Source organism: Heterocephalus glaber, unplaced genomic scaffold, assembly GCF_053883595.1.
Source record: "Heterocephalus glaber isolate CG9 unplaced genomic scaffold, H.glaber_assembly_v1.0 deba00001452, whole genome shotgun sequence".
NCBI lineage: Eukaryota > Metazoa > Chordata > Mammalia > Rodentia > Bathyergidae > Heterocephalus > Heterocephalus glaber.
This window is the reverse complement of record NW_028258302.1, coordinates 4647248-4669451: the sequence shown is the minus strand read 5'-3', so window position 1 is coordinate 4669451 and position 22204 is coordinate 4647248. Positions and strand designations below refer to the sequence as shown.

Here is a 22204-nt window from a genome sequence, read left to right as displayed (position 1 = left end):
CCTTAAAGAGGTTATGTTTATCTATTGATATTTACTGTATTAAAATAGTAATTTCAAAAATATGTATTTATTAGTTTAAAAATAACAGCCATAATGGGCTGGGGATTTAGCTCAGTGGTGCCACCGCCTGCCTTCCCAAGCGCAAGGTCCCGAGTTTGATCCCCATACCAAAAATAAATAAGTCATAAGATAATCACATTAATATAAATGATATGTTCAAATCTGTTGCTGTATTAGATGTCGGATAACCTCTGGAAAGGTCCATGAAACGTTCATAAGAAAAAAAGGATTTTAAAAGGCAGATCACTGCCGCCTGCCTCTCAAGCGCAAGGTCCTGAGTTCGATCCCCAGTACAAAAACAAAAAAAGGCAGATGACATCTTAGTATTATTATGAAAATAGTTTTTGAGTCCATAGGATTCCTTGAAAGGGCCTCAGCCTACAAAGGTTCCCTGAACAGTACTTTGAAAACCATTATTCTCATCTCCTCCATTCCACCTATAGGTTTTATCTCTAGACTACATCATCAGAACAGCTTCTTGATGGATTCCCCCTTCCCTCCACACACACAGTTATCAATATCTGTGTGTGGAGGGGGTGGGTACTGGGGATTGAACTCAGAACTTTATGTATGCTAGGCAATCATTTTGCCACTGAGCCTCTTTTTTTTGGAACCAGGGATCGAACTCAGGTCCTTGCGCTTGCACAGCAGGTGGCAAATCTACTGAGCTAAATCCCAGGCCAGAGCCTTTCTTTTTTTTTTTTTTTTTTTTTTTGGTACCGCAGATCGACTCAGGACCTTGAGCTTGTGAGGCTGACGACGGAACTACTAAGCTAAATCCCCAGCCTGCCAGCCTCTTTTTTTAATTTTTATTTTGGGACAGGGTCTCATGGAGTTTCCCAGGCTGGCCTTAAACTTGTGGTCCTCCTGCCCCAGCTTCCCAAGTATCTGGGATTATGGAGGTGCACCACAACACCTGGCTCAAATTATCTCCCTGAATCACATACCTGAGTATATTAAAATCCTCAATAACTCTTATCTACTTATTGAACAAATTCCAAATACCTGCTCAGTATGTAAGGCCTTTCACAGTCTGGTCCCCACTTGTCTTATCAGCCTTATTTCTATGTCCCCATATACTCAGGTTTCTACCTACACCAGAAAGTTGTTTTTTCCCTTATAACTTGAATGGCTCTGTGCCTTTGATAGTCGTAACTCACCCCTCCCAAACACACTCCTTTCACCACTATTACAGTCTGAAGAATTTCTCTTCATTCCTTGGTGTCACCTCTGGGGCATCATTCTCATTTCCCTTTTCTACTTTTGTTATGCCCAACAGATTTAATCAACATTACTCCATGCTTTCCCAGTAACATGTTCCATGTTCGTGTCAGTGTTTTATCATTTTTACTTTTATTATACTTTATTGTAGTTTATTGTTTATACAATTGTTATTTCTTGAGGTCGTGTCTTATTTTTGTATAAGTGTAAATGCTGAGGACTTTCCATAAATTATCACATTTAATCTTTTTTTTTCTCCTTTGTGTTACTGGGCTTGAACCCAGGGCCTCATTCTTGCCAGGGAAGTACTCTACCACTGAGCTGTATCCCCAGCTCTCATTTAATCTTTACGACACCCAAGATAAGTACTTTAGTATTCTCATCTTACAGATGAGGAAGATGAGGTGTGAACAACTTCGAAAAACTTTCCTAAGTTTGTACAGCTAGTGAGTGGTAGCCAGAACTCGAATGCAGGTGCTATAGCACCAGAGTCTGTAATACAGTACTCATTTTTTTGATGAGAGCTGCAGAGGATAGAAAATGGATATAAAAGCTTGGTCCTTGTTTCAAAGAAAATCTTTATCTAATTGTGTTATACTATAATGTACAGATCATATGTGCTATTGAAATTCCAATAAAGAAACTAAGAAATGGAGGGACTGAGACTTGAAATGACAAACCAGCAAGTCATATAGCTGGCTCTGGGACCAAATGTTCCAGACTTTGAAATCAGAGGCCTGGTGTTGTGTAGCAAAGCTGATAAGTACCATTCTGGTTTCCCAGCCCACATTTATCTTAGTAACTGATATTAAAACAAAATAGGACACATAAGAAAAAAAATAGATACAATCAACAATCTTTTCAAAATAAATTTTTAGTAAACAGTTGTTAAAAATAATAGTGCCTCAGCCAGGTATAATGTACACAAATGTAATCCCAGCACTTGGGAGGCTGAGGCAGGAGAATCATGAGTTCAACGCCAGCCTGGACTACATAGCGAGACCCTATCTCAAAAAAGAAAAAGAAAGAAAGAAAAAAAAGTAATACACCCTCAGTCTAGTAGTCTGGTCCTTGGAGTTTTCTGGCTTTTTTTCAAAAGAGGTTGGCATAATCCAAAGTCAGTTTTTGTTTTGACACTGCTTTTAGATGTGTTTTTTCTGTGTAAACATATTGGTGTCGTTTCTATTACAGTTTATGCTGAAGGAATTTGAAGCACGCAGGCAACAGCATGAGCAGCTGAATGAGGCAGCTCAGGGCATCCTAACAGGCCCGGGAGATGTCTCTCCATCCACCAGCCAAGTACAGAAAGAACTCCAGAGCATCAATCAGAAGTGGGTTGACCTAACCAATAAACTGAATTCCCGTTCCAGCCAAATTGACCAAGCTATTGTCAAAAGCACCCAGTACCAAGAGTTGCTGCAGGACTTATCAGAGAAAGTGAAAGCAGTTGGACAGCGACTGAGTGGCCAGTCAGCCATCAGCGCTCAACCTGAGGCTGTAAAGCAGCAATTGGAGGAGACCAGTGAGATTCGATCTGACTTGGAGCAACTTGACAGTGAGATTAAGGAGGCCCAGACACTGTGTGATGCACTCTCAGTGCTTATTGGTGAACAGTACCTCAAGGATGAGCTGAAGAAACGTTTAGAGACAGTCAGCCTGCCACTCCAAGGCTTAGAAGACCTTGCAGGTGAGTTGGAACGAAGAACACACTTCTGTCATTATTGGTGCTAAGAAAAAACAAAGTGGTTTAATGGCAGCCTCTGCAATCTAGGATGACCCTTAAGTAGCTTTTGGACTCAGAATTGTATTAGCCAGATTCTTCTTCCAATGGCAGAACTGCTGTGGTTATTATACATTGAACACTAGATATATGTAGAGCTTTGCACAGCACAGTCTTAGTGATAAAAGCTCTAATACAAAGTCAGTCATCAGGTAGACTTATGCCTATAGTTGTACTAGTAGATGGAGTTACGCACATTCACCAAAAAACCTTTTTATTTTCTTTATATCAGTTTATACTGGCTTAGAAGTACACCGGTTACCTTGGAAGATTGATATAGGGATTGAATAAGATACAGTATGTGAAGGAGCCTAGTTGCATGGCTCTCTATGGTAGATTCTCATATACCCTCAGCAAACATTTTTAATGCCATGTTCAGGCTTGATTAATTTCAGTTTCATTTTTTTTCATTTTAGCTGATCGCATGAACAGGCTCCAGGCTGCCCTTGCCAGTACCCAGCAGTTTCAGCAAATGTTTGATGAGCTGAGGGCTTGGTTGGATGAGAAACAAAGCCAACAAGCAAAAAACTGCCCAATTTCTGCAAAATTGGAGCAGATACAGTCTCAGTTGCAAGAGAATGAAGAGTTTCAAAAGAGCCTTAATCAACACAGTGGTTCGTATGAGGTGATTGTGGCTGAGGGGGAATCTCTGCTGCTGTCTGTACCTCCTGGAGAGGAAAAAAGGACTTTACAAAACCAGATGGTTGAACTCAAAAGCCACTGGGAAGAACTTAGTAAAAAAACTGCTGATAGACAGTCCAGACTCAAGGACTGTATGCAGAAAGCTCAGAAGTATCAGTGGCATGTGGAAGACCTTGTGCCATGGATAGAAGATTGTAAGGCCAAATTGTCAGAGTTGCAAGTCACTCTGGACCCAGTCCAACTTGAGTCCGGTCTCCTGAGGTCAAAGGCGATGCTGAGTGAGGTGGAGAAGCGCCGCTCTTTGCTGGAAATACTGAATAGTGCTGCTGACATTCTGATCAATTCTTCAGAAACAGATGAGGATGATATTCGGGATGAGAAGGCTGGGATCAACCAGAACATGGATGCCATTACACTAGAGCTACAGGCCAAAGCAGGGCTGCTTGAAGAAATGAGTCAGAGGCTCAAGGAGTTCCAGGAAAGCTTGAAGAATATTGAAAAGAAGGTTGAAGGAGCCAAACATCAACTTGAAATCTTTGATGCTCTGGGCTCTCAAGCCTGTAGCAATAAGAACCTGGAGAAGCTAAGGGCTCAGCAAGAAGTGCTGCAGGCCCTAGAACCTCAGGTAGACTATCTGAGGAACTTCACTCAGGGACTGGTAGAAGATGCCCCAGATGGATCTGATGCTTCCGAACTTCTACATCAAGCTGAGGTTGCCCAGCAAGAGTTCCTAGAAGTGAAGCAAAGAGTGAACAGTGGTTGCATGGCAATGGAAAACAAGCTGGAGGGCATTGGCCAGTTTCACTGCCGAGTCCGAGAGATGTTTTCTCACTTGGCAGACCTGGACGATGAGCTAGATGGCATGGGTGCTATTGGCAGAGACACAGATAGCCTCCAGTCCCAAATTGAGGATGTGCGATTATTCCTTAACAAAATCCAAGTCCTCAAGTTTGACATAGAAGCCTCTGAAGCAGAGTGCCAACAAATGCTGGAAGAAGAGGGGACTCTGGACTTGTTGGGTCTCAAGAGGGAGCTAGAAGCTCTGAACAAACAGTGCAGCAAACTGACAGAGAGGGGGAAAGCTCGCCAGGAGCAACTAGAGCTGACCTTGGGCCGTGTAGAGGACTTCTACAGGAAATTGAAAGCACTGAATGATGCGACTACTGCAGCAGAGGAAGGAGAGGCACTCCAGTGGGTGGTGGGGACCGAAGTGGATGTCATCAACCAACAATTAGCAGATTTTAAAGTAAGTCTCACCCTTGTTTATTTGAAGTCTTTTTCTATCTTGTGTATTTCTTTGCCATTACCTTATATGCCAGTTGAGCATGCATTTTCATTTTTCCCCGATTTCCTTATTCTTCTATCACCAAAGCACACTATTTGAAAACTAAACAGTATCTTGGACTTCTGAGCAGACTGATTTGAGCAGTTTTTTGTTGTGGTTTATTTCAGTTTTTATAACCAGTTAAACATACAGAAAGAAATGCCTAAGCCTTGTCTCTTATGCAGAGAATCTCCTTTTATGATTTCTTGAGATTGCAAATTGGCTGTTTTGGTAACTGCAGTGAAGATATCTTCAGGTGCTTCTTTTTCTTTTTCTTTCTTTTTTTGGGGGGGGCTTGTTTTTCAAAATAAGTTATGAGTAGGGGCTGGGGATTTAACTCAGTGGTGCCTCACCTGCCTGGCAAGCGCAAGGACCTGAGTTCGATCCCTGGTACCAAAAAAAAAAGGAAATAACAAAATAAGTTATGAGAAGCCATAAGGATGGACATGGGCTCATCTTGTACAGTGTTGATTTTACAGGTTTCAGGGGGAAATTATTGATGTATTATGTAGTAAAACATAAAATTCTCATGAATTTACTAAATTTACTAAATGAAACATGCTTCAAATAATTTCCCACTTTCAGCAAGCAGTTTAAGAATATACTCCAGATGAGCCAGGCATGGTGGCGCAGGCCTGTAATCTCAACACAGAGGTTGAGGCAAGAGGATTGCCATGGGTTCAAGGCCAGCTTGCACTACAAAGCAAGAACCTGTCTCACAAAAAAAGAGAGAAAATACACCCTAGATCCTTAAAAAGTACAAGTTCTTTGTGTGTAAAAGAAGTACTGTCTTAATTACTAAAATATTTTAGTTATTCACGTGCATCAGAATTTCCAGTGCCAGCATTGTGAGTCTGAATTAAAACAACAGAGAATGGTTAGGTGACTGGAACCTAAAGTATATTTGCTGGTTCAGCACTTTTCTCTTGGGTCTTGGCTCCCACTATGTAAGCCCTTTTACAAGAGCTTTCTTTGTTGTAAATATCTAAAATTGCCACCCTCTGCCATTGTGCCCTTCAGAGTACATGGCATAAATTGGGAAAAGATATTTTGAGCACTTTTATTTCCATCACTAGTGTTAATTATTCCTACTTACAGAGCTAACACTCCTGCCATCAGAGTAAAATTTGTTCTCGAAGCTTCTGCGAATCCATATTCTATATTAGAAGCATGGATGGAAGCTGGTTATGTAGCACCTGCCTGTAATCTCAAACTTTGGGATGAGGCAGGAAGATAGTGAGTTTAAGTCCAGCCTGGGCAAGTAGGTAGGTAAGTGGATGGATGGGTAGGTAGGTAGGTAGGTAGGTAGGTAGATAGATAGATAGATAGATAGATAGATAGATAGATAGATAGATAGAAGCAAGCATGGATGGAAAAGTGTTAGCACCAGGTCCGAGCCACATGGTAGACATAATCCAGCTGCGGAAAGATACCTGTTTAAGAAGGGCCATGCTGGGGATTTAGCTCAGTGGTTCTGCCACCTGCCTCGCAAGCGCAAGGACCCAAGTTCAATCCCCAGTACCAAAAAAAACCCAAAACTCAGAAGGGCCTTTCTAGGAGCCTAAGGGACATTCAGCATTAAAGTGAGACATTGAAGGCCCCCTTACCACGTTTGAAGATAGTATACAGAAATTATTGTTTGGATTCCTTTTCTTTCTATGGTCCTGTGGATTAAACCCAGGCCTTCACACTAAGCTATATCCCCAGGCCGGCCTGCCTATCTGTCTGGAGAGAGAGAGAGAGAGAGAGAGAGAGAGAGAGAGAGAGAGAGAGAGAGAGAGAGAGAGACTGACTTGCTAAATTGCCCAGACTGAGCTCATTTTTCAATCCTCTTTCTTCAGCCTCCCAGAGTGTTAGGATTACAGGCATGTGCTCCCATAGCAAAGTGAGAAAATTCAAGCCCATGAGCAGGTATATGTTCCTTTTTGAAACACCCTTGCCTCATTGTTCCAGGGACAGGACAGCCTTTCCTGTGTCAGCTTGTGCGTTTTTCTTTCCTTTTCTGTTGTCAGCTCCTTCACAGCAGAGCCTTTATTCTGTAAGTATGTATCCATTATCCAACACACCTGGATCTGGATTACTTAAAATTTTAACTGTCTGACAACCAAGTGAATTTCTTAGAAAATTAAAGTTTATCTTCTTAGGCACCAAAATAATTTCTTAACCAGATTCTAGTTTGTGTAAGAATTATTTTAAATTTTATTTTCCTACTTTTCTCAATGCTATATTTTTTTCCTCAGTGCTGAATTGTACATACCATTAAGTTTGTTTGTTTATTTCTGAATGCAGGTTAACATTAAAAAGATTTTACTGGGCCAGTGATTTAGCTCAGTGGTTCTGCTGCCTGCCTGGCAAGCACAAGGTCCTGAGTTCAATCCCCGGTACCAAAAAAAATATTTTTTACTGTTCTCTACTATGGTGATATTCTCAAATATATTAGAGACATTTGGGACTGTTTTAAATGTTTTATATTACTGTGTAGTTGAATGCTGTATTGAAATCCTGAAGGCCTGTTCACTGTGGTACTGGTTGGGTTGCTGTGTATAGCTGAGTGGGGGGTGGTCATTTCTGAGTTTTTCCCCCCAACCACCATGATTTCAAGAATTATAGTTGGCTCTGTACCTGCAGGTTCGTCCAACCCCAGACTGGTAATATTTAAGGGGGAAAGACAATGGAAAATAATACAAATTTTAAAATAATACAGTATACTAACTGTTCCCATGACATTTACGTTGTATTGGGTATCATAAATAATCTAGACATGACTTAGAACTCCAGTTTTTTGTTTGGTTTTTTTTTGGTACTGGGGATCGAACTCAGGTCCTTGTACTTGCACAGCAGGCAGCAAAACCACTGAGCTAAATCCCCGGCCCTACATGATTTAAAGTGTATGGGGAGATGTAAATACTATGCCATTTTCTATAAAAGATCTAAATATGTGTGGATTCTATATATGGGGGGTTCTGGAACCAATACCCCATGGATACAGAGTGGATTAAGTCTGTTGCCTCTCCCTTCTAATTCAGTGACCTAGAAAATGAAGTAAACAAGCCTGTTAAAATTGCCTTAACTATTAGCTAAAATACAAGGAAGAGCCTCCAGTTAGGCATACATAGGGCTTGAATTTGTTAACAAGTCATCTTTTCCTTGGTTTCTGGAAATATTCTGAATTTTTATATTGCTGGAAGATTTCAAGAAATAACTGGACATTACTGTACTTTTTGTGTCCCAACATATGTTGCCTTATAGTGCTGAGTTCAGTACCAACTTAGTTCCTTGTTACAACCAACTCATTTCATTGGTTTCTAAGAATAAGCCCCCACCACAAATACTATGAATATAAAGACTGGGAGGAGACAGTCAGCTGGGCACTGGCAGAGGGTGTTTATCTGTAGTGGACTGGTGTTGGCAAGGCAAGCCTGAATCCAGGGTAGGAAAGTAGGAAGGCATGGAGTGCCATTATAATCAGCTGTTAAGTCAGTTTGTAGTTACTGTAAAATGATCAGTACCCCTTCAAGTTGGGTATGCACATCAGAAAAAAGCCCTGTTCCATCAGTCAGACCACCTTGTAAGGAAGTCAAGAGCTTTAAAGAGTTTTTGCCTCCTTCCAGCAAAGGTCCTTGGGTAAGAGAGGAGGAGCACTGCTGGCTGAGCTCCTGCTGAGCTCATGGGAAGTGAAAACAATGAGAGAGGAAAAAACTCCTCTGTCAATTCCACAGCCTCTTACAGGCTGCATAAAGGGGAGATCTTTTTGGACCCATTCTAAGGACTGAATCATTTTCATGATACGAGTTTTGCATTGCTGGGATAATGACCTGTGTAGTCCAGCAGTAGATCAGACACATAAATTATGACCCTGCCTTCACATACAGATTATTTTTAATAAGAAAAAAATGAAGATAAATATTTGAAACTATTAGTTTTAAGTTTTTAGCCCCTTTCTTTCATTAATGAGATCATACTGTCAACAGATCATATTCATGAGGAGAGGATATGAATCTGTGGGACAGAACCACAGGCTCTGGTTTGACCTGGCTAACTCCACTGGGAGTAGTTGCAGTGGACAGATCAGTCAAGTCTTGATCAGTCAAGTGAACCTCCAGGCTTATGGGAACTGTGCAGTTGTGCTAAAAAATCCGTGCCGCAGCAGTTAGTCTATGGGAAAAATTATTTCTTCCTTAAAAGAACATGGAACAATTAAAAGTCATTATTCCTAGGGAAGATTTTCTTTCCCTCAGTTACCTCTGAATATAGAACCTGGTCAGCCAGCGAAGACCTGACCTATCGGATGAGCCTGGAAAAGAGTCTTTTGTACTGTGAGCAAATAAGGACCCCAGCCCTCCTATATTAGGACCTTTACTGGGTTCAGCTCTCAGTTGGAAGGAGAGAGGAAGAAGCCTTTCCAGAAGTCGTAATGAGAGTATTGAGGATGTTTTCAGAAAACTGGGAGGAAAGGCCTGGCTAACCTCTTCAGGAAATTCTGTTTTCATGAACAAGAGTCTGTGATTATTGAGGAAAAGAAATAGTATGTGCCTCTCAGGAGGCTAAGGAGAAAGGAGGAACCTTTTCATCACTGAAACTTGAGCCAAAGAATTCTCCCAATGTCACCTTCCTGGGAAGGTTAGAAAAAGTAAAAATCCATTAAGTCCAGTGCTAACAAGAGACTTTCCTCATTTTGAAATTCCCTGTGGGAATTTTACTTGTCAAGAATTGACATTTTGAGTATTATCTGTGTCCCTCCCTTGTATGCCTGCTCTCTGACAAGAACCATGCAGATCTTTCAGGCAGAAAGCAAATGGTGGTTTTGGCATCACGTTGACAAGCAGCATCAAGAAACCTGTATGCACCTTCATTCACTCTGTTCATGAGTATGATTCAGGCCAGGCTTCATTCTATCTCTCAGTGACAAGAAAACCAAAACAGAAAATGGAAACCTTTTTAGGTTCTGTGAGTTTCTCACAGTCATTCACTTCACCTAATGGTATATTTGAAGCATCCAAGCCAAATTTTTCCTTTCTTCTCTTTGGACTGGTGGGCTTTAGGTGCAGCAACAGGCTTCCATATGACAATTCTCACTCCTGATTCAGACTAATCAGAGCTCAGGATCAGGGACTCAGTACATTTGTAGCTTCTGTCTGGGAGAGCTACATATCCTACTATAAAACCAGAACAAGGAAATTCTTTATTTACATCCCTTTTTTCAATTTTTGCCTTGTAGTAGGCAAGGTTAGGCTGTCCCATCAGTACATGTGAAAACCTTTGGAAGACAGGGCCCAGCATGGAGCTCAAAGACTGCCAGTTTACGCATAAGTACTTGCTCCTTCCTTTCAAATGATTGCAAACGCAGTTTCAGCACATCTGCAGTTTTATCAGTGAGTATAATCACTAGAGAACAAAGCAAATTAGGACAGTATTATCTGCCTGCCCTGGAAGAGAAGGGAAATCTGGTGGACCTGTCCCTTGGAATTTTAGGCATCCCCAGTTTTACAGAAGCCAAGATAAGATAACTAAGTAGGCATACTCAATCCCAGCCTCACCCTCCTCCTTGTGCTGCCACATGGCCTGCCTTGTTTTGTTTCTTTCTTCCTTAAACAAGGCACCTCTAATAAAAGTAGGATCCAAAGAAATGAAGAAAATACCCTAGAACTGGATTTCTCAACCTCAGCACTATTGACATTTGGGCTGGGTTTTTTTGTTATAGTGAGTTGTCTTTTGGAATGTAGGTAGGAGGTTTAGCAGCATCTCTGACCTGTAACTACTAGAAATAGCTTCAAAAATATCTCTAGTCATTGCCAAATCTCCCCTGAAAGCCAGAATCACCCTCCTGAGAACCACTGCCCTAGAAGGAAATTGCCACCAATGTGTGAGGCACTTGCCTTGTGATTCAGTTGGATACTAGACTAGGGGATTAAGATAAATATTTATATAGCAAGCAGCCTCCTGATAATCTGATTATGACTATATACTGGCAACAGTCATCTCTAAATCAACTTTCCTTTCGGCTGCCCCCTGGATTCTTTATTGTAGCTGGTGTTAATCTGTGTCTGGCTTTAAATCTCCTAGTCACTTTCCCTGGCATGTGAAATTTGCCTACAGTTGTTGATGCAGATGTTTGGCTGATGATACATATCTGAAGAGAAGAACTTCCTCTGTGGAAATACTTCAAGGAGCTTCCTTGTTCTGTGCCTTTAAGTGGTGACTACAGTGTATCAGTTGTTCTCTGCAGCCAACCTAGAGTTTGGCTGCAGATATTTATAACCCTTATGTGACCACCACCACCCCCACGACGAATTCCAATGCTGTGTAATAATCCTCTCCACTCCCACTATACCAACTGGATGGAGGGAAGGCAAAGGAGCCTCTGAAGCCTTTAAGTTTGTTTCTTATTGAATCTTTTCCAGCTCTCCTTTAAAGGATTGCCACTTCATATTTTAAAATATAAGCATTGCAAGCAAAATCCCAGGCTTGTAGCCATTATGTCATCTTAAAGAGGTCTTATGCCTCAGCGAAAGTAGTAAAACAAAATGAAAAGTCTTCAAGAGAGCAGTGATAGATTTCACAAAAATGTCTGGAAATTTTGATAGCAATGGGAGATTTTAAAGCAACAAGCAAGCTGGGTGTGGTGGCACACACCTGTAATCCCAGCATTTGGGAAGCTGAGGCAGAAGGATCACCACAAGTTTGAGGCCAGCCTGGACTACATAGCAGTAAGATCAAGGCCAGCATGAACTACACAATGAGACCCTGTCTCAAAAAAACAGAAAATGAAAAATAAAATGAAGCAACAAGCAAATATATCTTCAACCAAAGAAAAGGACTAAGCAGTTTGATTTGAGTTTACTGAAATTCTTCACATACAGTATCAGCACCTAGCATTCAGAACTAAAATTCATCACATGATTTTGTATAAGAAGGAAGAAAAGTTTGTTTCCAGGAAAACTAGAATGTACCTTATACAGTTCTTGTATTTATTATTGAGCATTTGATTTGTGAACTTGGTTGAGATCAGCACATATTTGTAGAACTGTACTGTTTCTTGTTGTGTCTTCAAGTGTATGGTAATGGTCTCAGCCTGGCCCTGGAGCTACAGAAAAATATTCTGGAACTGAGCAGTGGCAGATGCCCATAGTCCCAGCTTCTCAGGAAGCTGGACAAGAGGATTCCTTGAGCCCAGAAGTTTGAGACTAGCTTGGCAAACACATTGAGACCATATCATACGAAGGAGAAAAGCATCCTGGGCTTTTTTTTTCTCTCTTACTTTGTATACTAGAGATTGTGCCCAGGGCCTTGTACATGCCAGGCCAGCATTCTACCACTTACCTATGTCCCCAACCCCCTGCTTAATTTCTGTCTTGAGACAAGGTCTTGCTAATTTGTCTGGGCTGCCCTTGACCTTGTGATCCTCCTACCTTAGCCTCCTAAGTAACTAGGATTTATAGGTGTGTGCTATTGTGCCAGGGTTATCCTGGGCACTTTCAGAGTAGCTGGCTAGTGCACGAGCTGCAAGCCTTGAACCTCTGGGAAGTGTGATGAGTAGCTCAGATGGGCCCTTGATTGTTACAGTTGGCTACTTCAGGGAAAAAGTGAGTCCCACAGGCAATCGAGGCAGGTCACTGCACCAAAGCATCACTATCCCATACAGCTTTCTCCTCCCAAATGGATTCTTCCCAAGTCTCAGCTGTCCTGGTTGGAAAAATGTAGCTATGAGGAGAATGTACTTCCTCCCCACCTTCCTTAAGACTTTGCTATAGCATTTTGTTTTGTTTATTCACATATGAATCTCTGATATTGGCTGTGCAAAATTAACAGGGTACACTTATTCCCAGGCCCTCACAAACTATTTTCCTGCCACTAGTACTATTTCAAGTGTGGGGCTCCAGGGAATGAGAACGAGTACTACATGGTGATGCTTCATGAATCCTTTTGTGCAGATTAGAAGAAAAGGGCTTCACAGCCCTTTTCATCCTGTCCTTACTGAGCCTGAGCTCTGTGCCAGGGCTTGCCTGGGTGCTGGTGTCTTAAGGTGGTCTCTAGTTAACAATGGGGAATACACACAGAGAATTGCAGTAGTTGTAGGGTAGTGCTAAGTACAGCAAGAAAGACCTGAATCTACATGATTTCTAATGACCCCTCTGTAAATCTGACATTTAAAAATCGCAATTTGCAAATCAGAAAACTGAGACTTGGAGAAGTAAAAACAATTTGTCCAAGTCATACAGGAAGTAAACATTCAAGTTGAGATTGGCTTATGGTTTGTTTTTTTCTCCTCCTTTTGTGGTACTGGGATAGAATTGGGATTGTAAAGTCCTTTTGGTACCACAGTTCATGTTGTCACCTGGGGGGCTATTCAGCAGTATTCAGATACATTTTTTATTGTCATAAGTGAGAAAGCTGCCTACTACTAGCTTTTAGTGAGCGCTGCTAAACATACTGTAGTTCATAGGATAGCCCCTTACAGTGAAAAAATTACTCACCCCACTTGTAGAAAGAGGATTTGGTTTTTGTCTTCCTCCAGATTCCATGGCAAGGAAGAGTTAACTGATGAAACAGTTTTGGAATGCTGCCTAGTGAAACTTTTGTGGTTTTCCTCCCCTTTTTCAAAAATTAGTTAAGAAATAATTGCTATTGAGAGTGAATTATACAGATTTAGTGGATAATATCAGGATCTTGGTGAACTAATTTGAGTCAGGAACTAAAGAATTCTCTCTATGGTTGACCAGTCCCCACCCCACCCTGCCGCAAGGTGGAAATCAGTCAGCTGTGGAAATCAGTCAGCTGTGTATCTGAAACTACTTCCGGTAGGGTGTGTTGTGGAATGGAATCAGCCCCTGCACCAGCTGAGAGTACTGATCTCAGTGTGATTTTATCAGACTCTGTCTTTTTTTGAGCCTGGCTGTCTGGAACAAAGAACCTTCTGTTAGGAAGGCAGAGAGCTGGTATGATTGGACAGCCAGTGTGTATGCACATGGTTCTCACAGAAAAAGCAGACATAAATTATTCTGTAGCCTTTTAAAACTTGGGTCTCCAAGGTGAATTTCCTGTATTCACTCTTTCTGTGAGTGCTTATCTTTCCCACTGATCAGCCATCTGATATGAAGTAAATAGTGGCATCCTTCAGAACTGGTTTATTTCTGTGCCCCCAGTCTTTTCTTCTCCAGTCTTGGGCTATGTATTTGATCCCTGCTGTCTTTCCAATCTTGTTTCCTATATAGACCATCCACCCTGTCCACTTAACCCACTCCTCCTACATTTTAACTGTTTGATTTCTACCCATACTTGAAGGTATAGCTCATCTCTTTACTAAGCTTTTCTAATTACTCCAGCTCACTGTTTCTCCCGATCACCTAAATCACTTAATACGTGTGGCTCTTTTGGCTGCAATTTACTACAAATTGCCTAATTTTGTTACTTTCCAATTATATGTATTTGTCCATATCTCATCTTAATATGTGTGTGTTTTGCCTCTCAGAATAGATAGCATATTTGGAGACTAGTGAATATTTGACAGTTTGTTTTTGTTTGTTTCCTGTGCTGGGGATCGAACTGAGGTCCTTGTGCATGCTAGGCAACCACTCTACCATTGGGCCACATCTCCAGCCCCAGTATTTGACTGATTGGATGAATGATCTTTATTTTTCATAAGGATTCAAAATCCTGTCTGCTTTGCAAGACATGAAGTATATCTTTTTGTGTTCTGAAGAAATTGCAGTAAGCCCCCAACTTACGAATTCTGTTCCAGGAGAACACTGACACATCAGATTGATTTGTAATCTAACAAAGTGAGTCTTAAATAATACACCTGTGAATCTTATGCAGTACACTTGTGAAAGTTCACAACTCGAATGTTTGTAAGTTGGGACTTACTGTATAATCTTAGCCTGGTTTTCCTCATCTCCTTCCCTGTAAACTCTTTTCTTTTCTGGTAATCAGCATATGTAGAGAGCAGTCTCTTAGTGTTAGCAGAGTCTTTTAGTGTTAGCCCAAACAAAGCAAAACTAAGAAAAAAACTTGACACTTCATATGTAATTGAAGAAAGCCAGATCTCATAGATTCTTTTGTATTTACTTATCATTTTAGAGCCATAGTCATTTACTCAATTAGTTGACAGTTAACAAGATTCCTCATGCTTCAGTCTGGTGTAGTGAAAAAAATAACCCAGCTTTAAGTCAGAAATATCCAACTCTGTTGCCCATTAGAGAAATGCAAATTAAAACAACATTGAGGTGTACCATCTTATTGTAGAAAGAATGGCCATTGTCAAGAAATCAAATTACAAATGCTGGCAAGGCTGAAAGGAAAAACAAATCCTCCATTGCTAGTGGATGTAAACAAGTCTAACTGCTATGGAGATCAGTATGGAAATTCCTCAAAAAACTAAAACTAGAAATTCCACTTGACCCAGCTATTCCCCTTCTAGGTATCTGCCCAACAGAGTTAAAGTCATCATATTACAGTAATACATGCATACCCATGTTTATAGCAGCACAATTCATAATAACTAAATCTTGCCCATCAACAGATTAATGGATAAAGAAAATGTGATATTTACATGTAGTGGAGTACTACTCTGCCATAAAGAAGGATAAACCTGAGACAATAAGACCATAATGATACACCTCAAGACCATAATGTTAAGTGAAATAAATCAGACACTCAGAGTTTAAATATCACATCATTTCTCTTATATGAGAAACCCAAAATATAAGGAGGAAAATAAAAGATAGATAATAGGAAGTAGGGATATTTTTTTCAAGTGGGAAGGGGAACAAAAGATGGAAGGAAGGAGAGAAAGAAAAAGGACTGAAAAAAGGAGAATTAAAAAGGAGAAATAGAGCTTTTGCAAACAGGAAGGAGAACAGAAGTTGGAGGGAACAGGGAAGGATAGGAGGAGAGGGGGAAGAAAAAAGAATTAAGATGTGTTATGTACATATACAAACTCCCTAAGTAGAAATGTAGTCATTGTGTATTACAAACATGTATTAATAAAAATTTTTTAATTGAAAAAAGAAAATGTTCAGCTTTGAATCCTGGTACTATCATTTACAAGCTCAGTGCCTTTGAGGAAAATTACTTCAACTTTTTATGTCCTGGTTACTTCAACTATAGTATGTGAAAAATGATAAATAATTAGTTTTTATGGGAATTAAATGAAGTTGTATAGACCAAAGAACTAGGCTTATATTAGGTGCTCAGTAAGTAGTAGTATCCTTTTAAAGAAAAAGTTAAGTTTATCCAGACATAAAAACTAGAATATTACACAATTTTTTTTCCTTTTGATACTGAGGATTGAACACAGGGCCTTCATACAGAGCTATATCCCCAGACCTTTATTTTATATGTATTCCCTTATTTTTATTTTGAGACAGGAGTCTTGAAAAGTTGCCCGGGCTGAATTTGAATGTCATCCTCTTCCTTCAGCCTCCCAGAGTGCTGGTATTATAGCCATGCACCACCATGCCCAGCTATAAAATCTTTTTTAAAAGAACAGTTATCTCCTTTTGTGTTTAGGGATGACCATTCTTCAGAAGATTTGATCTAAGACCCAACACTAGATTAGATTAGGTCTTTTCTTGGAAAAATGGAAATTATGAAGATAAAATAAAACGAGTTTATGGCAGCAGTGAAACAAGTGGGTAGATAGCCTTCTTAAGCATTTTTTTTACAGAATAAGTGTAGGGCTTTTTTCCAAACAGTAGCAGTACATCGGCAAGTTTAGGTTATGAATTCTTAACACAGTTTCAAATATATTTCATGTACACATATGTATCTACATGTTTTTCACTTATTCATTAATTTATGAAGGTATTCATTCCTATTAGAAGCCCAGAGACAGCAAGTTTTTCTGAGGCCACTTTGGCCTTGGCTTATGTGCTCTATAAATCAATATTATTTTCAAATCATTAACCAGAACTGACCAGAAGACATTACCAGTTCTGTGACCACCCCAGCCACCAGTTACCCATCAGATCAGCTTTAATGATCTCAGGATCCTTGACCTAATTAGCTTTTCTAATAAACCATGTAATCTTCCTCTCTTGCCATAAAATGGCAAGTATCCCATCAGCATCTTTAGGAAAGACACCTCTTAGTATTAATCAGTCTTTAATAAAATATTTGAGGTATAGGAGAAAAATATCAGCTTAGTTTCAGAGGCAGTCAGTTTAAACCCAAATAATTCATCTCTCTTCTAAGTCTCATACCAAATTGAGATGTTTTACAGAAAGCCTTTATTTACAGTTTGACCAAATACATGTTTATAATATTTGGTCATATGTGTGTATGAGTCAAGGAAAGAGGACAGAATTCAAAGAAACTGAACTGACATGTTTTCTTGTATTTGAATTCATTGTATCCATTCAAGTGAGTGTTTTGATGTTCATACCCTAAAGATGAGCGGTTTTTAGCCTACTTTTTTTTTTTTTTTTGGAACCAGGGATTGAACTCAGGACCTTGCACTTGCCAGGCAGGCACTGGTGCCACTGAGCTAAACCTTCAGCCCCAGCCTAATTTTTTAAACTCAAACCTAGGTTGTATGTTTGTGATCAATGTTAAGAACTGCTTTTGCTTTAGTAACAAAATGAGTCAGTTTTCAAAAAAATCTCTGTATTACTTATTCTACATTTTTCTATATTTTGAGAGGGGACTCCTGCACTAAGATTCCTTAGAGATTCGATCCAGGGATGCGTTTTATGCCAAGCAACTTTGTGATGGTCATGCCCCCCTGAAAGCAGAAAGAAAAACAAAGAAAGAAAGCAGAAAGACTACTGTCAGTTGGTCTCAGGGGAAAGTTCACACCATCACTTTCTCAGGAAAGCTTCCCCTGAACTTCCAGGCCAGGTCAGGGCCCTTGACCCATGCTCTTACAGAACTGTTTGCTTTTCTTTCAGGGTACTGTTACGCAATTAAAGTGAGCAAAGGTCTCCACTACTAGAATGTAGGCTCCCCACCATGTCTTGCTCATCACTTTTTCCTTATTACCTGGCATAGTTTAGGGCACATAGTAGATCCATCCCAATTAATATTTGTTAAACAAATGAAAAAAAAAACTAAGATTACAACCTTGTAGCCAGGAGTGGTGATGCATGCCTATAATCCCAGCACTTTGTGATGCTGAGGCAGAAGGATAGCAAATTTGAATCCAGCCTTATTTTCACTAATTGTCTTATTTTAGACAAGTGTATTTTACCACTCTGAATTTCATTTATCAGTTAAGGTTTGTTGTTGTTTTTTTTAAATGAGACAGGTAGTTCCATTTTAACCACACACACACACACACACGTTTCAGTTAATTAAATATTGATATAGTATGGTTTTCTGAATAAAGCATAAACTCTTTGGCCTGGCACCCTTCGTGGACTGGCCTTGAGCTACTTAACATTCTGATCTCCCATTTTTTCCTTTCGTACACCCTCTACTTAAGCCATGCTGAAATAGAATTTGCTTTTTTTTTTTTGGTCCGGGGATCAAACTCAGGTCCTTGCACTTGAGCAGCAGGCGGCGAACCCACTGCACTAAATCCCCGGCCCAGAATTTGCTTTTTTAGGAACTATGCTTTCCTTTTTTTTCCCCCAGAATTTTACTTTTTAAAAAATTAAATATAGTTGACAAAATTATACATATTTAAGGCATACAGTATCATTTTTGAGATACTGTACATATATGTTGTGAAATCATTACAACACTCAAGCTAATTAACATACTCATTATCTCACAGCAGTTAATTTCCTCAAATTAGAAACATTTTATAATAGCACAAGTCAAAAAATACTCTTAAATGGAAAGAAAAATTTGCGTAGCATCCCAATCCCAGAGATGGATTAGAACAGTTAAGTGAACACCATTCTAGACAATTTCTTGATATCTATATGTTAATGCATTTTTGAAAATTAAAATTTGGCACTGTCACATATACTATTTTGTAACCTGCTATTTGACTTGCAGTGTAGTGGACACCTTTTTACCTCAATAAAACTGTGTCAACATTGTGCTGTCTTAATGATATAATTAATAACTTATTTTTTGTTAAATTCTCCCATTATCCTCTTGTATGTCCATCAGCCCTCTTATCTTCCTCTAATAATAGTCTCTTTCTACTTCCATATTATCTTTTTGTAGATTCCACATATTAAGGAAAACATATGATACTTGCCTTTTTTGCATCTGGCTTATTTTGTTTAGTATGATGATCTCCAGTTTCATCCATTTTCCTCCAAATAGTTCCATATCCTGAATACTGTGAATTGTGTCTTAATAAACATGGGTGTGCAAATATCACTGTAGTATGCTGACTTTAATTCTTTCAGGTATATATCAAGGTGGGGGTTTTTGTTTTTGTTTGTTTTGGGGTTGTGGTGGTTGTTGTTGTTGTTGTTGCTGTTTTGGAACCAGGGATCGAAGTCACAACCTCATGCTTGCCAGGCAGGTGCTGTGTCGCTGAGCTAAATCCCTGGCCCAGTCAGGTTTTTTCTAGCTTGCAAAACCTCATGCTTTTGTCATTACCACTGTCTTGGTAACTGTTAATCTTAGAAGAATTAATACACTGTCTTTTGGAAAGTCTACAAGCTAGAAAGGGTTTACAGGGGTCATGAGAGTTCCTGCACGGTGTATGGAAAGTTTTCTCTTGGGTTTGGGAATACATGAGAGCTCAAATAACATCAAAATCCTTAGTTTCTCATTTAAAACAAGATCCACATCATGCTGTGTTGCTTTATGAGGCACTCATGTAGCCATCTTTATAATAATAAAAGCACCAAAGGATGGTAGTGACTGATGCCTAACAGGCACAGACTAATACTTTGGAGTTCCCACTTGACACTAAATAATGCTTGTAAAGTCTAGATAGCCTAAGATGAAAAGCATTCTGTAGATTTAAAATGAACAAGATCTAACCAGTCCTCCATATCCTTTTTTTTTTTTTTTTTTTTTTTTTACTTTTGCTACCGGGGATCGAAATCGGGTCCTTGCACTTGCGCAGCAGGCGGCAAAACCACTGAGCTAAATCCCCGGCCCCCTTCATATCCTTTTTTTTTGGTACCAGGGATCGAACTCGGGACCTTGTGCTTGCGAGGCAGGCGCTGGCACCACTGAGCTAAATCCCCAGCCCTCCATATCCTTTTATTTGGAGTGAATTCTTCATAGGAGAGAGTCCCTATCAAGATGGATTTTGAAATCTAAGGAAGAGTGGGTATGAGGCCTCTAGATTATTTTAGTGGGCTGCTGGTTCAGATCTAGAGCAGACAAACACAAAGTGCCAGGTCCAAAACTTGGAAAGAGAGCTGTGTTAGGATGGGAGGAGACTCCACCCAGCTGCCTTTAATTAGGAAGACAGCAGGAATGAGCTAAAGGTCCGGGAAGGACTAGGCCTATTCTCTTTTTTGGGGGTACCTGGGATCGAACTCCAGTCCTTGCACTTGCGCAGCAGACAGCGAAACCACTGAGCTAAATCCCCAGCCCCTAGGCCTATTCTTTTATGTTAGGTTCACTGAAGGAAAATCCATCATCAAATTCTGTTCTTAAGAATTTCAACATGAGTAGAGAATTCTTCAAGCTCTGTAATCAACTAACTGGAAACTAATTTGAAATTTTGTCTGAATGCATATATTTATGGTTTCAGGAGTGGGAGAAAGCATCTGAAGAAGTACTCTGGAGTTCCTGTATCTCTCTTTTAAAAAGTTTACACACCACGTGTAAAATGAACAGATGCTTCCCCTACCCCTCCCCCCCTCCTCCTCTTCTCGTTCTCCTCTCTTTCTCCTTCTCCTTCTCCTTCTTCTTCTTTCTTCTTCTTCTTTTATAACTATCAGAGCAATAAGAGCCTGAAAGCTGTATCAGGCATTTATTTCAGTCACTCTCAGGCTACTGGCAGAGTTCCACATACCAAAACTAAGGAGAAGGGCTGGGGATTTAGCTCAGTGGTTTCGCCACCTGCTGCGCAAGCTCAAGGACCCGAGTTCGATCCCCGGTACCAAAAAAAAAAAACTAAGGAGAAACTCATGAACCAATACCAAAAAAAAAAAAAGATATGGAGGAAAAAACCTTGTACTGTACATCCTCTCTTGATTTCTTTCTAAACAGATGATTTTAAAAAGGAGCAAAGCACTCGGGAAGAATTCTTTGGCTTTTAAGTTTTTGAGGTTTCTTCTGGTGAGGGGGTTGGATGACTATCTGTAGTCCTTTCTATAGGCCAAGTTTAAACTTTTGGAAAGTTTCTTGGAAATATTTTCCTAATGCCTTAATTAGAGAGAGTGTGACTAAAGCTGATAAGTAATTCGAATCTGAACTTCAGAATTGCTGGAATGTTCTATTTATTTATGTAGCACATTGATGAGAGTAGAATAAGGTGGATAGATACAGGGAAGGAATAACTAAGAAATAGCTGAATTGATTGGCACCTGAGTTGGTGAGGAAACAGGAAAGGAATTTCTGGCCATCAAGTTTGTGAGTCCACATCAAGATCATTCTTTATAATAGAATAACCACCCACTCTTAGTCCAGAGCCAGAATTCCTCAGATTCCTCCAACCAGAGGGGCCCTGGTATGCTAAACAGACTGTTATGATATCCGAACACTTTTAAGTGGATGTATTTGGCCAGGGAGATTTCCTAGTGAAATTGATCTTAACTTCCCTGGGTTTTTCCAGTTGTACTGAATAATTAAAAGAAAGTTAAAGCCTGATTCCTTGAACTGTTAAGTATCAGATCTGTAAGCTGATCAATCCTTCGGATCACAGTGGGTCCAGCGTTAGAAGGGACCTTAAAACATCCTGAACAGATTGTAGAGGATTTGTAAATTTGTTTCCCCAAATCTCTGCCAAATGATTGCTTGAATTTCTGCTCATACACCTCCAAGGTCAGAAAAGTCTCTCCTTCCGGGGACACCCTATTCTTTCAGTTGCTGTGAGAAAGCTCTTTGTTGGTTTAAAATCTGCCCATGGATCTTAGTGTACCAGTTTAAGAAGACATCCAGAAAGAATTTCCTTCCTCCCACGTTCCAGCCCTTCAGATACTTCATGTTGATTAGATCTCCTGGAACTTGCTCTCTAGTTAAGTATTTATACTGCTTTCTACTACATGTTCTTCAAAGAACAAGGTTTCTAGTTTAGGTCTAATTGGACACAGGATTCTGGAAAGCTCCTTTAATAGTTTTAGAACTAAAGAATATTAAGACTAGAAAAAAGA

The 22204-nt window shown here is 40.0% G+C and overlaps 1 protein-coding gene across 33 annotated transcripts in view; it reads left to right on the top strand.

Annotated features, from left to right (window-relative positions):
* The window catches only part of Macf1 (microtubule actin crosslinking factor 1), a 354064-nt gene that overhangs the window by 254676 nt on the left and 77184 nt on the right, over positions 1 to 22204 (top strand). For all 33 annotated transcript variants that reach the window (XM_087215006.1, XM_087215007.1, XM_087215005.1 and 30 more), the window contains 2 exons: positions 2473 to 2968; positions 3478 to 4949. In XM_087215006.1, the coding sequence (XP_087071132.1) occupies positions 2473 to 2968; positions 3478 to 4949 (1968 nt within the window). The remainder of the gene's footprint in view (positions 1 to 2472; positions 2969 to 3477; positions 4950 to 22204) is intronic.